This window comes from Pavona decussata, unplaced genomic scaffold (genome assembly GCF_977016875.1).
Source record: "Pavona decussata unplaced genomic scaffold, jaPavDecu1.1 SCAFFOLD_92, whole genome shotgun sequence".
NCBI lineage: Eukaryota > Metazoa > Cnidaria > Anthozoa > Scleractinia > Agariciidae > Pavona > Pavona decussata.
The window spans coordinates 1,171,140-1,187,734 of NW_028145509.1; the positions used below are offsets into that span (position 1 = coordinate 1,171,140).

Here is a 16,595-nt window from a genome sequence, read left to right on the forward strand (position 1 = left end):
CCAGTGTTTGCAGGCTCAAAATTGAGTGGCGAAGTGTTATAAGTGCATGGGCGAAAGTTAGTGAACAAAATATTGCGGGCTCAGAATATCTGATGCGGTCGATTTGCTCGCGTCAGCCAGCTCGAAGTCAAGTTTTCCATTCGCTGTTTTCGCCAAGGTAAGTGAAATTGTGTTTATTTATTCGAACATCAGCTGGTAAATATGGCTGCAGCTACTGATCAAAACATCAAAAAGCTGTGTAGCACTGTTTTTTCTAGGAAACAGACCTTGCAATTCGAGCTTGCTTCGCCAATAATATCGAGCTGTGATTTGTCAACTCAGCTACCTTTCAGTTAAACTTCTCCCTGAATATTTCTAGGCAATCAGTACAATAAAAAATATTTTCACTAGAGATCGAACGCGCTTTACTGATACATGATTATTACTAGTATAAATGATGGAATACATCATTTCCATGCAGCATTTTGATTAGCTTAACCGTATAGGTGCATTGGTGCTCAAGACAAAAGAAAATTTGCTCACATAGTTTGCATAAAAAATGGAAGTTAACTCCCAGGGGAGAAAAATCTTGTTGTTCCATATCACCAACATGGCCGCCATGACGTAACGTGCAATCAACCTATAAGGGTTATCATTCAAAACCCCTATTCCAAGTTCATAGCATTGCTGTGACCAAATATGTTCAACAAACCCGTCAATCTGAGAAATGAGGTGTAAATTCTCCCCTGGAAAACCTTATCTTAGCACACGAATGAGCGGCAAAACGGGAGTTTAAAACCACTGAGATATTTCGACACGATAGTCGTTTAATACCGAAACGTAAATCGTAACTTTTTTATTAATCGTTGAGTTTATGGAATTGTTTTAGAAAAGACAAGGATAAGACCGGGGCTTGCGTCATGTTTACAGTAGCTCTCACTTGCCCTCTAAGTTTTTATAGAATAAAAAACCGCTTCCGTTTTCCGAATATCAATCGGAATACATTACGCGAAAATAAAGCCAAAAGTTTATTTACAAAAGTGACACATGTATTTGAATCTTTCAATGGGAAAAATTGTTCACACTTGTTTCAAATATGCTTCAGCACCGTGTCCACCATTTTCATACAGGTAGTAGTAGAAGAAGAGGATAGAGGTTTACTTAAAATCCAACATTTGGAAACTATACAATTACTGGTAAAGTGCTGAAATTATAACGGTACAAAACTGCTTATATTGGGTCACTTCTTCTTGGTTGGGGACAGAAACGGTTACATTACAGTACATTATTCGTCTGATCGAAAAAAAAAAAAAAAAAACCAAATAAGCTGGGTGAAATGTTCTTCACCTGAAGATCACAATTCCCCCAAATTGTTGATTTTACTAAGCTCCCGTAAACAACGGTCACCCTCTTCGATCTTTGAATCCATTCAGCCTGGAACGGTAGAGAACAAAGTGCCCGCGCTGACTTTGCGGAACATTCATAACTTTTTTAAGCAAACACTACTAAACTTAAAAAACTTGATATTATTAAAAAATTATTTTGCATCAATTTTGTTAATTGTTCTTTGACCAAGTGACGTGATGTGATGTTTCCTTGGCTTAAGAATTGGTTCATGCTTAGCGTGCGTATATCGAGTTATGGATGCACGCGGGAAGTTTGGAGAGCACGAGAGAAGCGTAAGAGTTGCTCGAGGCGTAGCCGAGAGCAACTCTAGCTTCTTGAGTGCTCTCCAAACTTCCCAAGTGCTTCCATAACTCGATATACGCACAGATAAAAGCATGAACCAATTCTTTTATAACATAGTGAAAATAAAGTAAATGATTCCTGGAAAACAGGTTTTGTTCCAGACTAATTACAAAATTCTCTGTAAAAAAAGGCGAAAATGGTTTCTCATATTGGTTTAATCTTAACGTTTCATTAAGCTTCACGGCTCTTATAAAAAAAACATTTTTTATGGTGTTGTCTCTCTGTAAAAGTTTTTTTAAAATAACACAGCGCGCGCATGCTTCCCCCATCTGACTTGCACACGTCATCGGATGGACGCACGGCCGTGCGTATGTTGAGAAATGTACCATGATGACGCCAATGGGAATTAGATTAGGATGCACGCGCGCTATGTTATAAAACAAGATAATGAGAACTATATTCTTCGATATTTGAACGATGCATGGCAAGCGTGCTTGCAAGCTCTGAGGAAATATTTGCAGTCGGTGCCGTATTTCATACATATGGTGTTCCCCTAGTGCTGGATAGGGAGCCTCGCTATTATTACATTTTCTGGTAACATGCATGACTTTTTTTGTGTTATTAGTTCCTTTCACTTTATTGGGCGTTTTTCTAATACTAGCAATGGTAGAACAACTTGACAGGGGACTTGAATTGAGGCTGATGTTCCTTTCGCTGTTTATGGGCGAAAAAAATCCTTGCTTCGGGAGCCACTTACTTCATTTGATTTTTCATAAAATTACTTATTATACTTGTCAAAGTATATGCAAAAACTAGTAGTTAAAGAAAAAACACAGTGTTTCCTTCAGTAACAAAACATGGCATAAAGTACACACGGCACACATCAATAGCCTGCAAAAGGAAGGCTCACTTGACGGGATTGTCATACGCGTCTCAGGATTTAGCTTGGTAAAGTGACCAGAACTGCGAAGTACGAGATAACTATCCCAAGAACCTGAAAAAAAAAAATCATGTCCTTTTAAATTGTCAATAGCATATTATTGCGTATCTATAATAAAATTCTAACGTATTTGACACATCGGACCAACCTGTGACCTTGTTGTCCAATTACGTATACCATTAATTGTACCCTTTAGCATTAAAAGTTAATTCCAAGGTTTCAGCAATTATTTAGGCAAATATTTTGAGTAATATTTCAAAATTTACCCATTTTGATAGCTGTAGGTGCTTAATATTGGAACAAGTGCGAAGTATTGTTGGAGGTATTTATCCCAAATTCCCCAGGAAGGAAGCCATACAATTATCTGTTTATACTACAAGGCTGAGATCTGAAATCTTCACCTGCGTCTTGAGCTCGGAATTTTAAGTAGCTTGTTTTCAGAAGCTTCTTTGATAGGATATAAAATGGTTTGCAGCTGAGCAAAAAATCGTCCTTTCTTTTCTCATTTCGACCGGAACCTTTGAATGCGTCCATGTTTTTCACCTGACTGGTTTTCAGCCCCATCTCGAATTTCGTGATTTATGAAATCTCTTCGCCATTCTCTAACCTCCACAGCCAGCTTTAATTGTCATCTTGTAGGTTGCTTATGGGAACCCTAATTTCTACGCGTAGGTATCTCAAAATTAAGCTGAAATACAGCTTATCTTCAGAACTTTCTCATTCATTCGTATAAAGTAACGTAATAATTCTAAAATTCCATTTTATTTCCGGCCACAGCTTGCTTGCTTTCGATTAACTTACGAGCTTCTTTTCCCCACGGAAAGAACGAAATAAACTGATAAATAACTTACCGATAGTACTAAAGACTTGTTTATAACAGCCCATCCTCCTACGGACAATCCGATTGGATCTCCACGAAGATGCATTAAGAAATGCAAAAGCTAAGAAAGAGAAGAGAAGAGAAGAGAAGAGAGGAGAATTAAGACAGCAAGTTTGTTTATTTCTCACATGTTTGTTGTTTTACTAATGTTGCTTGATTGTCATTTTGACTAGAAGGCCTAATTGCTCAAGTGCTCTGAGAAATGCTGTGCTGATGCTTCTGCTTGGTCCTGCGAGCTGGCTGAATGAATGTTTCATAACCTTTTGTAAAATTTGATCGGTTTGTTCTACAAAGAAAAAATAATAACGTACCTCCATATGCTCCTTATGGTCCGAAACACTAATCTTTTGTAGCGAGTCATAGAAACTGTGAATCTATAAACAAAATCAAAAACAAAAGAAAACAAAAGAATAAGATCGTAGAATTTGTATGAAAAGGACTATACTTTTCAGCTATTTCTCGCCCGACATATTGCTTTCTAGCTTTGGAAAGGAATCCATAATAGACTTATTATGAAGGGTGTTCGTCATCGTGGTTTGAAATGATAGCTGAGTTTAATAGTTTGTCTCGCGACTGAGTCACAAAGATGTGGATCGCAAAAAAATAGAAAATATATATACAAGTAATATCACAAATAAACCCTTATGAAATGCTGTTCGTGATAGTTTGATTGCTTTTTGTTTCGTAAACTAAAAATTATGGCTTGTTCGAATGCAAAATTTAAATAGGAACGTTAAATTTTTCCCCACTTCCCTTAATTTTGTGTGGCCGTACTGCTCCTTCCCACTCATTGATGATGTGACCTTAATTTACACACATGCGCAATGACTTAGCGTCATTGAGTCTTTATTTGGTTACACAAAATGCAAAACAAGACCACTAGATTGATGGGGGGGGGGGGGGGGATGTCTCTTGCTATATATTTCACCATTGATCCGAATATATTTAGTTTAAATTAATCTGATAATGACTGTCCATTGCCAAGAGACAAAATCACCATGTGGGTCCATCTGACAAGAAAAACAAAACCGTAGACTACATTATATTTTTTAACCCACTGACAAACAGCTGGTTGCTTTAATTCAATTAGCCTTCATGTCTCTTTCAGCGAATAGGCAATAGAGTGCGTCTGTCTCAGGACCATTCGTCTGATAGTTTCCCTCCAAGGAAATTTGAATATGTTCTAAAAGTTACACATAAGTCCGATCAAGATGAGATTTCATGGATTTTATAATTCTTTTAAGAAAATCATAGTCAGTCCGCAAGCAACTTCCAGAAGATAGTCCTATGACAAGACCACTCAAGGCCCACTTATAGCCTGTCATGCCAAAAGCAAACTTCTTCTATGCCTCTTGAAAACTGAAGAACAAAAGGCGTCTTCTCTCGAAGGCCAGCCCATTGGTCAAATTTCAATTCGATCTAATTATCGTCAAGCACTTAATCATGAGCCTCTGGCTCGAGAGATTGCCCAAGCACTCCCCGTTGACATTAAATAAATTACATTTACTTTACTTACTTTACGTTCATGAAATCTTACCTTTTCGTTGACTCTTACTCCAAAAATCAAGGTAACAGTTAATTTTGCCGTCACAATCACACACCAATACAGTACACTAATAAAATATATAAGGCCTTCTTTCTTTAAAGATGGCAGTCTTACAAGTTGATTGAAATCGACGCAAAGCAATGGGATTTCTAAAGCAATTACCACCAATAGGAATGGAGAAAAAACTTCGTTGGCCATAGCAACGGTTTCGCACAATTTTTGGTGTTCCTTTCTCAGAGATCCAACGCTGAGTGTGGGAGGGTTTTCTATGGATATTTTCTTTAGCAAATTATCAAACATTCTTTCCAAAAATGCGCATGAAACACAGAACAAGCAAAATGGCACCGTCCATGTAAAGCTGTCGAAGGCACCAAAAGATACAATAACAACGCGATACACTGTGGAACCATTCCACGGTCGAAACCTTGCTATCGAATGATGGTGGAAGGCATCTAGTAGGACGATAGTTGTAGTGATTAAAGCGGACATTGAACACGTTAAGGCCACTAGTCGTTTGACTGTTTGTGTCGTCACGCCTTCTAAATCAGTTGCAGTTGCATTTGACAGCAAATTGCTTAAAAATCGATGAAAACGAGATGCCTTCTTACCCCTGTTTGGAAAAATGCAAAGACATAACGCGGTAACAATAGCGTTTTGTAAACACCAAATGCTTGCAATTAGTAACAAGTAAAAATTCGGCATATTTTCCAGACCCTCATGGAAAAGGCTCGTCACAACCAGACAAACAAGCGTCCATTGCCCCAATGCCACGATTGTACAGTAAAAACGAGAAAAAAAGTTCGAATTAACTTGTGATTCTTCATTCAGAGTTGTGTCCCCATAGTATGCCCCGATTACTTTCATTAACCGCAATATTCCGCCGAGTTTGTTTGACAATTTTCGGCGTAGAACATCTCGATTATCAGGGACGACAATCTCTGTTATTGCTTCGACATACATGGAGTTGTTTTCTGGGGAAGTGCTAATGTTGTTCACATGTGACATCGCGGGTTTGTAGCATCGCAGAATTATAGCGCTGTTTTTTAAGAACAGATTTGCGTGCAAAAACTATCTTCTGTTGGTGTGAAATTGGATTTTGCCCATTAAATGCCAAGAGCCAATGGTCGAGCTGTAGTATTATGTAAAAAGTCATAGCTTTGTCTACAAAGATTAAATGCGGTAAAATCAAGCCGACCTCGAATCAAAACAACAGCTAGATGTCATTTAATTAGGAAAGTGATGAGTAGGGTTAAAAGTACTGTGTTAAGGTGAATAGGTAAAGTAGTACATCTCCGGTTTGCCATCTTACGAAAACTTGTTTTTTAAATTATATTCACTTATCGTTTTCGTCTCTTCAGTCCTACTTTACTGACAGTAGAATCTTGTCCCTCTTTATTAAGCAACTGGCTCTTCCCTCGCAAACAGAAGCTCATAATTTAATTCAAATCTCTTAAACTTGAAAGGGCGGAATCTTTCTGTTGACAATTTTAATATCACACTGACGCACATGAGAAATTACCAAATTTTTTAATGATCTTTCACGAAAAATAATCAAGTATGTAACAACTGGTTTCTCAAATTTATTTTGTTAATTTGGACTTTGTCTACGGGAAACATTTCTATAAGTTTCATTCCCAGTGAACATCTTATCGAGGCTGCTTAATTGGCATAGTGACGGACCTAAACCTTGATGATTCTTCTCTATCGAAGCATTGAAAAAGACGGCACCATCTCAAACTGAGAAATGGACTGAATTTATTTACTTTGTTGGGGGTGTCTTTTGACAGAAGATTGCATTCAAAACTTAAAAGTGTTGAATTTAACCATGTTTCAATTTATGTGACATCTGTTGCTTGCAAGGTAGGTTATTGAAAATTGAGCTGAACCCCCGCACGGGTAAGAAATATACTCAACAAAAGAAAATAACCAAACACAGACACACAAGTAGAAAATTGAAAATTTCGAGAAAGTATTGGTAGAGACGCTGTGTTTGAACAAAATACAACCAGGGTTTTATTATTATTTTTTTCTGAAAAGAATTTTTGATAGAATTGCTTTCTCTTTAAACGGCTGCAGATGCTAGATGTTACGGTGAACAAGAACTAACGAATGAAATTACTTAATTGTTCACGATCAGACAAAGCCGTTTTTCTTCATAACCCACGTCTGAAACGAATGCAACTGAAAACCAAACAACACTGCATTTTAATTAACGTAGAACTGAACACAATTAAGTCATTTCAAGTCAAATGGAACATGATACGCCTTTCTTCAATATCTATTATTAATCGTACAATCCTGTCCGGTAGAATAAATTACTTTTAATTTGTGCGGGTTTATTTTTATGAATTAGGCAAGAGAGAATGTGTTCTTTAAAAGCAAACAGCTTTGGATATGAATGAGTTGTCTGTGCTGTCAGCCGTTTAGCCTGTCATTAAAAAAAATAAAAGGTGCCTATTAACACATGATTTTCACAATGCATACAGCTCAGCAAACAAGCGGCGTTGAAATGAAGGTTCAAGTTGAAATGGAAAGAGTACGTGCAGAAGCAAGTCTGGAAACTGAACCCAATCCAGATGTTTTTGAAAGACAAGGAGATTTCATAGACAACTACAGTCTTCGCTGCAGAGAATTATCTTCTAAGCTTGGCCGAATTTTGAGATTAATGAAGCTAACCGGGGCGTATTACGGGGGAACATCACTGAATGAAAATCAGCAGAGAGATTCGTCAAGGTGTTACCTTCGTTTTTACTGTGCAATCGCGTTACTTGGTCAATGGACTTTCTTTGCTCATGCTATCATCAGTCTTTTCTACGAAGGCCTTTCTCGGATGCGCAATTTTTACGTTTTGCTCCTCTTTAGTGTGTGGAGTTTGCAATGCGCCTTGGTTGCCACCATAAGCTTAACAATCTTGCCAATGAGACCAAAAAATCCTCGTCGTTTTAAAAGATTTATCACGAATTTGCTCTCAACAGCAACTGATTTCAGTGGGATCACGATGCAGTCAGTAAATAGACTGCTTGCTCTGGTGTGTTTCTTTGCTGTTTTTAATTCGATTCGCCACGCAGTTCTCGACATTTTCGGACAGGTGTCCTTAACGAAGTTTAGACCATGGAATGGCTTAATCCATTATCGCTTTCTTCATCTGCTGTTTGGTGCCTATTGCAGCTGTTCATGGGCAATTCCATTCCTTTTGTTTTGCATCTCGAGTGCAATTCTGGCTGGAATGTTCGAATCTCTGGAGAAGAAAGTGTTATCAGACGTTTCTTCTTCTCTTGACCTTGGAGCTTTGAGGCGAGAACATCAAAAGCTATGTGAAACCGTTGCTCTGGCGGATGAAGTATTTTCGCCCTTCCTTTTGGCGTCAGTTATCTCAGACATCCCCTTAATCTGCATTAATTTTCATCAGGTGGTGAAATCGCCATCTTCAAACGTCACATTCATCTTCTGCGTCTCGTACTGGTTTGTGGCGGCAGTAACAAAATTAGTGATACTCATGAAGTTCGGAGTACGAGTGAATGAAAAGGTAAAACGGTGGGTTAGATTAGGGAGATTTCATGTAAATTTATTCAATTCTATTTATCGAACTTATCAACTTTCTACTTAGGGCAGCTTAAAACATGGTGGTAGTCACTCTTAATAAGCATTATTCGTCACTATTTTTTTTAGTTTTCTTGTTAGTAAATTGGTAAAACAGTGCGTTAGACTAGGTGATTTTATGTAAATGTATTCAATTCTAGTTTATCGAACTCATCAACCATCTGCCTAAGGCAGCTTAAATATGGTGATACGCACTCTTAATCAGCGTTATTCTTCACGAATGTTACCTAGTTTTTTTGTTAGCTTTTTCGTGCATTTTATGGTGGATCTAACCACTTCGACTTTCATCTCGTTCTAAGAGCGCCCAAACTCAGACCTGCTCGTGTTTCTAGAATTACACTGAATTTTTCCATAGCAGACATTGTTTTCAATTCAAATGTTTAAACTTTTTTGCAGTACTTTTATAAATTTCAAATTTTCTTAATGTTATACCCCTTGTTTTCGTTACGCTCCAAATAAATTTGTCCGGCTTCCTGAAGTTCTGAAAATATCCAGAAATCCAGAATGTTGGATCTAAGATGGAGGGTGTGTCAAGTTCATGACGTAATGCTTCATTGTGTGACCTCAATGATTCAAAAGTAGGAATGGCACATTGACACCATAGGAAATTTTGAAATTTGATACTGAAAACTAACGAAAATGTATGTTTGTAATTTACTTTAGATTCACAGCTATTATGATACACTACAAAAGATAAGTGTTCCTGACTTGAAAGAACACTTAGAGGTGGGCTATGTTTCTTTTATTTTACAGTCGTTCAGTCAATTGTTGCTTGCTGATAGGTTTATAAAAAGTAGCTTAGCTTACTGAAGTTTGCGTCTTTGTAAACATTTTAAGTAAACATTTGAATGGCTAATTACAAGGCAAAACTATTTCAATTTTACTAATAAAGACCCTCGTAAAAATATAGTAATATTCGTTTTTACACTCGATCTGCCAGTCAATTGTTATTCTATAATGACCATCAAAAAGTCGTCGCGGTTTTTCCTAGATCATAACTTTGAATAAAATACTAGATAGACTAAAATATTTACCATTTCTATCTTACATATTTTGAATAGATATAATCAATGCGTGTTAAATGAAATAATAAAAAAAAGAAAAAGGTTACAACATCGTTAATCGAGGGACTGGTAATGAAACCTTGCCATGAAACAATATGGTGCTGCTATTTATGTTGGAAGGGCCGCAACCGTGCACAATCCTTTGTTTTAATGTTCACGCTACAGTACGTTGAATATCTTAACAGGAACGTTTCTATTGGTCAGTTGTTCCAACACATTTCAAAATCTATTGTGGTTTGTGCGCGGTCAAGGCCAAAAATGCTGACCGAAAAAAATATAAGAAAGAAGTTTGTCAGGCTACATATAACCATTGCCTTTTATCAACTATGGTTACAAATTTTATGCTATTTAACAACTAAAACATAGTAATTTATGTCTAGCGTCAATATATTCAGTCATGTAAAATCCCAAAGCTTGTATACATCGCGAAATTAAAAAAAGTGTGTTTTCACAAGTGATTTGAGGCGGCTAATACTGTTCGCAGCTTTCTCAAGAGCTTGACAGCTAGCTTGTTCCGTTAAATGCAAGGGCTGCTACTATTGCAATCATCTGCTTCCTAGTGCTTTTCGAGTGGTGGAGCCAACATCACTTCACAGTTCGAAGATTAGGGGAAGACTGACGTAACTGTAATATGATAGCTATATAACCAGGGGCAAGGCCATGTATAGCATTGAATGTAATTACAATTGCAAAACAATGCATGATTATCTCGCCATCTAAATGAGTGAGTGAGTGAGTGAGTGAGTGAGTGAGTGAGTGAGCGGGCGGGCGGGCGGGCGAGCGGGCAAGCGAGCGAGTGAGTGAGTGAGTGAGTGAGTGAGTGAGTGAGTGAGTGAGTGAGTGAGTGAGTGAGTGAGTGAGTGAGTGAGTGAGTGAGTGAATGAGCACAGAAGTGTCGGATTGTCTTAGTGGCTGGGAAATTAACAAACGGCAACTTTTTTAACAGATTATTCTCATTTTGTCACAGGAGAAAGACTTTTGGTTTCCGGTTTCTCTTCTCGTTAATCTTTGAATGTAGGGCCATTGCGTGTTTCACCCTTTGTGTGTCAGTTTATCCATATTATGTGATATTTATCTTTTCTCAGCTGATCCATTTTCTTGTGCATCTTCGTGGAGATCCAATCGGAATGTCCGTAGGGGGATTGGCTGTCATTAATAAGTCTCTTGCACTGTCGGTATGTCAGAAATATCGTTGTATATCATAATTTCTCTTTGCTGAGGGAAAAGAAATTGCAGTGCCCTTTACGTACAAGCAACGAGCCAGACTTCTGAATAAATGTACACATGCGCACACACCCTCGTGCATTCTTCAGTGGTACATTTCGTCAGTTGCAAATAGGAAAGTGCGGGCAAATGGGTTTTAGTTCCTTCACGCCCCACAAACAATCTCCTCGTAAAGCTCTCAATGAACAATCTTTTCTACCTAGGCGTTGGGGTTATTTCTTTCTTTTTTTGGCAAACCTTTACGCCTCACTTACACCATAAAAACATTATATTAGGATTTGAATCCCCCTTTTGAAATAGGAGGGAATAAAATGCCATAAATTGCATTGAAATGTATCTTCATCATTAGTTACTTATAATAACGTTTATACTCAAACACCTTTGAACATTCCTTGGTCAAACAAGCTGTTTTGATGAAAATATTTCATCGGGATCAACTAAGCAAACCAATAGATAGGACAGTTTATTGAACATGATTAACACCTAAGTTATTTTGCGGGATCTTTAAATTGGACGTGAATTTGACTGTGAATTTCACATTTTTGTGTGATTGAAGGAACCATGTAAATCAACGAAAAATTTACGTATCCTGAGTAAGACGCCAAAAGCACATTTTCTTAAACATTTAGACGTTGTTGCTGTATTTAAAAGACTCGAATGGCGTCGTATCACAACATGCCGTCCTGGTTGATCATCTATAATACTCTTGAAAAGCTCTTAAACACTTGGAAATTTTTCGTAATTAAATTGTATCTGAGCAACATAATTACCCCCACTAGAAGTACATCCTTAGAGCACCTAAATCCTAGTTCTTTCAGAATAAATATAACGAACTTTTGTCTAATAATTACTGAATGCTGCTACTGGAATGGTAATCCTATCTCTACTAGTAAAAAGCCAACTAAAAATTTAAACTTAAAAGAGCACTTCACTAGTATTATTTTGCTCAGTATTTATCAACGCCACACCGACCTTTATGGCATCTATATCACGTTAGTGTTCCCTCTCTGATATTATGTTTTCTCAAAAGGGCAATAGTGAACTGTGTATTGCCGTTCTCCATTTCTTTCGCTATCATAAACTGTTCTAATTTTAACATGAAGTGGAGGGAAAATAAAAAAATACAAAACAATTAATTTGTTCTCTTTAATTCTGTTTCAGCTCGTCGGGGTAATCATCTCCTACTTCACTGTTCTGATATCATTACCAAGTTAAATAATCTTTTCATCTACCGTACCAAGAACAGCAATATCTTTAATTCAGAATTGTCTCTCGAAGTCTCGACATCGTTTTAAATTTGCCATTTTTCTTTTCAAGAGTGGAAAAGGGTTGAAAAGTGTTTTTATGAAATGCTGGCAAGTATGGAAGCTGCTTCTTTAAATTTTCATTTATGCTTAGTTAATCGTAGCTACAGTTATTACTGTTCAAGACACCAGGCCCCAGTTGTTCAAAGGGCGGATAATTTTATCCACCGGATAGTTTGCTATCCGACAGATAAAATGTGTGCAAAATTTTCTCGATAGTCCTATAATCTGTAAATAGAGTAGACGCATATGTAAAATTAAAGAATGGAAGTGTGTGGAAAACTTGCCAAAAGCATTGGTTGGAGTATATTTGCTCCACTGGATAGCGACGAATCAAGTAGGCAAAGTTATCCGCTCTTTGAACAACTGGGGCCAGGTGCATAAAGCAAATTATAAGTAATAAGGTATAAATGTTTCATCTCGACTACGTGTGCAGTCAAATTTCATGAATAATTGTCCACGGTAAGTTGCCACTAACAATTCTTGATGGAAATTAAAATAATTAGAACTTTTGAAGTTCCTATTAAACTTTTATAGTCGGTAATTGCTTTGTGGAAACATGAAAGATGCTGAAGTACGTCCATGTCTGTGCGAAAACTGACTCGTTTTTGTGTTTCACTGTTTGAAACAATCTTTGAACCTAATTATGATGATCTCAAGGAAAAGAAACGAGCTCAACAAGTACCGGCGACCAAGCATCCTTTACTTGTGGTACAGATGAAAATGGCGACCATTCTGAAAATTTGGAATTTTTTGTGCGTGCAACATCGAATATCCCTTTTAAGGTCGATAATAGCACTTATACTAAATAGCACTATTTTGTATAGTGCAATGTCTTTAATCGAAGTTTAACTTTACTTCTTAATTTAGATACTGGCGAGAAAAAGTCAGAATGTTTGGAGACAACCTCAAACTAGTAAGCTCAAGTTACTTACAGTTGCGATAGCGAAGCTGACCATTCGTTTCACGATTCCCTTACCGTTAACAATCATGTTGACGAATTCAAAAGGCGGCCTTAAGGGACCCCTAGAACTGCAATATTTTCCTGGTTTAATTATCTAGAAAAAAAGCCAATTCTCCGTTTGCAACCAAGTGATCAAAATTTTAGACTTCCAGTACTGCCGCTATTTTGGAATTATGCCCAGTCGCTGTCCTTAAATGTCACCCAACATGGCCGACTTCCAGTTGAAAATGAGATCATATAAACTATAGTATGACGTCAGTTGCAAACGAAGGACGGGTACTTTCCCTTTTAGCAGATTGGCCAGTCTGACCATCTGTTGTAAAATTAACATTTTCCTGTCAAACCGGGCTAGCCGAGAAAAATGAGTCGTAATTGAACGAGAAGAACACCCTTTGATAATTCCATGGTATAGCTTTGAATTCATCAGTCGTTTAGGTACATAGAATGATCGTTACCGTGATAAGTCAAAATTAATTATGAAATTTTGCTTGCATGATGCATAATATTACTGGCTCTTATCAACTCGTGAATAAAAGGGCAAGGGAGGAGGGAAATAGGGTGCGTGCAACCAATTCCTGTTCTTCCTTCCCTCGTTCTGCACACTCGCACACAGGTATTAAGATGACAGAAAACGCGAGAAACGTAGCTTCCCTCGTAGACTCTTTTTTGGCTTGTCACGCAATCTTTCCTCCCTATGCAACGAGAGGGAGGAGGAAAGATTGCGTGACGAGCCAAAAGAGCCTCTGCACGGAAGGCTACGAGAAACGTCACGACTCTTATCTGAAAGCTTGGAGGTACGTATTGTTTTACAACGGTTTGAATGACAAGGTGTAGGATCTAAGAGCGACATTTTTTTTCTTGTTTGCTTTCTTAGTTCATGTTTTTTCGCTACGTATCCGTGGGTTTTTCTTGTAGTTATTTTGCGTTAGTTTCACTTGTTCATTCTCCTGAGTGTCTTTTCTTCTTGGCATAATTTATCGCTATCAGTATACATGTCAGTTTCGCAGCAAAAAACAACCTTTTGTAACTTTTAATTTCGTTTATGTTACGGTTTCGACATACACTTTTGTAACGACAGGCGGAAAGACACAGAGTCCGCAAAACACAACTTATTTATTCCGGTTGAACAGCGACAACAAAACTTCAAGATGGCTTCCTACCAGCTCGGTCACGTGACACGCAAGGCAGGAACTAGACTTGTACTTCATGTAACCATACTCGTTACATCTCCGTTCCTAAGTCTAATAGTTTAGTTTATGCATACAGAACGTTAATGATAATAAAAAGCAATAACATAATGTTCAAATCTGCCTTAGAAAGTCTCCTATATTAAAACGCCCCTGCAAAAGTACATAATAAAGCCAAATTGAAAAAAGGGGCAACAAGGCAGAGTCAGTGTCTTATTTCAGCACTCATAATCTTTTAACCACACTGGGGGGTGGCGGTCCCGCACTGGACGACCTTCAGTATGAGGCCCAGAAACCACTGGTGATGATGGTATCATTGCCTGTGGCGGCTCAGCAGGCCTTGACTCTACCAGTTCCATTGGATCGGTCATGTCGAGGTTTGTCTCCACTGACTCCGGTAACTCCTCGGGTGTTGCTCAGAGCCATTTGCGGTTCCGACGATAATGCTTTCCGTTCACTTCAACCAAGTAGGAACGGGTCCCCTCCTCTCCAATGACGCGCCCCAGTGACCATTCCTTCTCGCGTGGCAATCGCATTCTAATGGCATCACCGTCAAGCAATTTTGGCAGTTCATGTGAGTGACGATCATAGTAGTATTTCTGCTTCTGCTTTCTAATCTTGATCTTTTCGGGGACATCAGTTATCACCTGTGGAGTTAACAATTGCTTGGCTACTGGGAGACGGGTGCGTGTTCGCCTACCATATAGTAGCTGAACAGGAGAAGCAGTCATACCCTCAGTTGGTGTGTTGCGCCACTCAAGTAACGCCAGCAGAGGATCACGCTAATTAGCTCGGGCTTTGGTCAGCAATGACTTGCAAGTCTTAACTGCATTTTCCACACGACCATTACTTTGTGCGTGATAAGGGCTTGATGTGACGTGGTGAAAATCCCATTCCTTACTGAAGGTCTGGAAATCTTCACTGTTGAAGGGGGGCCCATTGTCACTGATGAGAGTCACAGGAATACCATGCCTGGAAAACCACGCCTTTAGAATGGTGATAACACGGTTGCTAGTGGTGCTACTCATATCTTGCACTTCAAAATAGCCAGAGTAGTAATCAACGGCTATCAAAAATGATTGCCCGTCCAGCACGAAAAGATCAACACCAACTTTCTGCCATGGCAAATTAGGCACATCATGAGGCTTTAAAGGCTCTTTACATTGTTCGGGCTGATAACGGTTACAGATTCCACACCTTGACAAGTGATCTTTGAGCTGGGCTGTGATTCCAGGCCAGTAAACAATGTCGCGGGCACGACGCAATGTTCCTTCTATTCCAATATGTGATTCATGCAGGCTCTTTACAACACCAGAACGCTCTTTAAATGGTATCACAAGGCGATGACCCTTGTATACCAATCCATCTTCTATGGTCAGCTCATCACGGCTGTTCCAATACAGCTCAATTACTTGCCTCCGACGCCGGTCATATTTGTGAGCTTCTGACAGGGTCTCTGGCCAACCCTCATGAATAACACCAGACAGGGTCTGTAATTCTTCATTCTGAGCAGTCTCCTTGCGCAGCTCTTCCAGGCGAGTGGGGGAGACACTTAGATCTTCACCATTTTTAATCTGCTCTAACTCAAAAGCGAACAGTCGTTCTCTGACAGAACGGACGTCACTGTCCTGGGTCTGACTCACGGGTTCCTTTTCCAAGTAAGCGCGACTTAATGTGTCAGCCAAGAACATGGTCTCTCCTTTCTTGTATACCACTTGGATGTCATAGTTCTGTAAGCGGAGACGCATGCGTTGGAGGCGTTTTGGCGAACTGTGGATTGGCTTCTTGAATATGGTTTCCAACGGCTTGTGGTCTGACTGCACAATTACATTGCTCCTTCCAAAAATGTACTGATCAAATTTCTCACAAGCATAAACTATGGCGAGTAGCTCTTTTTCAATCTGCGCATAGTTTTGTTCCGTTTGAGTCATCACACGAGAGCTGTAAGCCACTGGGCGCTCCTCCTGTAGCAGAGCTGCACCAAGTCCACTTTGGGAAGCATCGCATTGAATGACCACTGGCTTATTCACGTCATAGTAGGCAAGTACAGGTGCAGATACAATCATTTCCTTGACATGGGCCACAGCATCAGTATGACTTTGCAGCCAACACCACTCAGCATCCTTTTCAGTGAGTTTTCTCAAGACTTCTGTTTCTTCGGATAGACGTGGGAGGAACTTTGCCAAGTAGTTCACCATGCCCAGGAACCTACGTAAGG

At 38.8% G+C, this 16,595-nt stretch overlaps 2 protein-coding genes across 2 annotated transcripts; one reads left to right on the forward strand and one right to left on the reverse strand.

The window, feature by feature from the left end:
- Positions 1–103: 103 nt before the first annotated feature.
- LOC146473759 (uncharacterized) lies at positions 104–13,513 on the forward strand. Its single transcript, XM_085117599.1, has 5 exons — positions 104–157; positions 8,444–8,560; positions 9,298–9,360; positions 10,784–10,873; positions 12,084–13,513. Exons 2-5 carry the CDS (start codon positions 8,531–8,533, stop codon positions 12,135–12,137), a joined length of 237 nt encoding a protein of 78 aa, XP_084973725.1. The 5' UTR covers positions 104–157; positions 8,444–8,530; the 3' UTR covers positions 12,138–13,513.
- LOC146473760 (uncharacterized) lies at positions 1,947–6,223 on the reverse strand. The gene is made up of 4 exons (XM_085117598.1): positions 5,026–6,223; positions 3,800–3,862; positions 3,460–3,549; positions 1,947–2,662 (listed from the first exon to the last, which is right to left on the reverse strand). Exons 1-4 carry the CDS (start codon positions 6,037–6,039, stop codon positions 2,609–2,611), a joined length of 1,221 nt encoding a protein of 406 aa, XP_084973724.1. The 5' UTR covers positions 6,040–6,223; the 3' UTR covers positions 1,947–2,608.
- Positions 13,514–16,595: the final 3,082 nt, after the last annotated feature.

Bases quoted from the DNA above. Each gene is read 5' to 3' on its own strand.
- LOC146473760 (XM_085117598.1), bottom strand. From the start codon at position 6,039: ATGTCACATGTGAACAACATTAGCACTTCCCCAGAAAACAACTCCATG. The intron at 3,863-5,025 runs GTAAGATTTCAT...TTTTGTTTATAG, and splicing joins GAGTAAGAGTCAACGAAAAG to ATTCACAGTTTCTATGACTC. The intron at 2,663-3,459 runs GTAAGTTATTTA...TTTTTTTTTCAG, and splicing joins ACAAGTCTTTAGTACTATCG to GTTCTTGGGATAGTTATCTC.
- LOC146473759 (XM_085117599.1), top strand. From the start codon at position 8,531: ATGAAGTTCGGAGTACGAGTGAATGAAAAG. The intron at 9,361-10,783 runs GTGGGCTATGTT...ATCTTTTCTCAG, and splicing joins ACTTGAAAGAACACTTAGAG to CTGATCCATTTTCTTGTGCA. The intron at 10,874-12,083 runs GTATGTCAGAAA...ATTCTGTTTCAG, and splicing joins ATAAGTCTCTTGCACTGTCG to CTCGTCGGGGTAATCATCTC.